Here is a 524-nt window from a genome sequence, read left to right as displayed (position 1 = left end):
GCTCCTTCCTTACCCAAACCCCAGCGGCAGCTTTGTTTTACCGTCCTTGCCACCTACCATGTCCGTGCGCCCTCACGCAGATGGAGGTGGAAATGGCTCTCTTCCCCACGAGGCTGAACGCCCTCGAAGCCAACATCCTGCCGGGACAAAACAACAGCAGGTAGGTCGGTGTCAGGCGAAGACATCGAACGTACAAAGGTGAAATAACACCATCTTCTCTTTGCCTATAAAAGAGAAAATCTGGCCTAGAGGTTTCCTGCCCCTTCCCCGAAGGGCGGCACATCACACCGAACCGCTCCGGGCTTTTCGGGGACATTCCCCCCCACTAGACCTACTCGGATGAGCCTTCCTCTCCCCCCTTTTTTCCCCCCCACCGCCCCCCGCATCTGAACCCGGAGGCGCTCCCTCGTCCGAGCCCGCCCTCCGGGATGCTTTCACTCGGTAACAAATCGTTACCGGGGCGCAAGCCAGGAGCCCCAAGCGAGCCGAGCCTAAACACCCCTCGCAGCCGCTGCGGGAACGGC

General features: G+C 60.3%; 1 protein-coding gene across 1 annotated transcript in view; it reads right to left on the bottom strand.

Annotated features, from left to right (window-relative positions):
- Positions 1–163, bottom strand: part of LOC103897286 — a 3240-nt gene extending 3077 nt beyond the window's left edge. Inside the window, exon 1 of the mRNA XM_009277278.2 lies at positions 58–163. Coding sequence (XP_009275553.1) covers positions 58–136 — 79 coding nt within the window. The 5' untranslated portion in view covers positions 137–163. The remainder of the gene's footprint in view (positions 1–57) is intronic.
- Positions 164–524: the final 361 nt, after the last annotated feature.

Source organism: Aptenodytes forsteri, unplaced genomic scaffold, assembly GCF_000699145.1.
Source record: "Aptenodytes forsteri isolate BGI_AS27 unplaced genomic scaffold, ASM69914v1 Scaffold50, whole genome shotgun sequence".
Classification (NCBI taxonomy): domain Eukaryota; kingdom Metazoa; phylum Chordata; class Aves; order Sphenisciformes; family Spheniscidae; genus Aptenodytes; species Aptenodytes forsteri.
The sequence above is the reverse complement of the archived record's forward strand: the minus strand, read 5'-3'. Positions and strand labels throughout refer to the sequence as shown.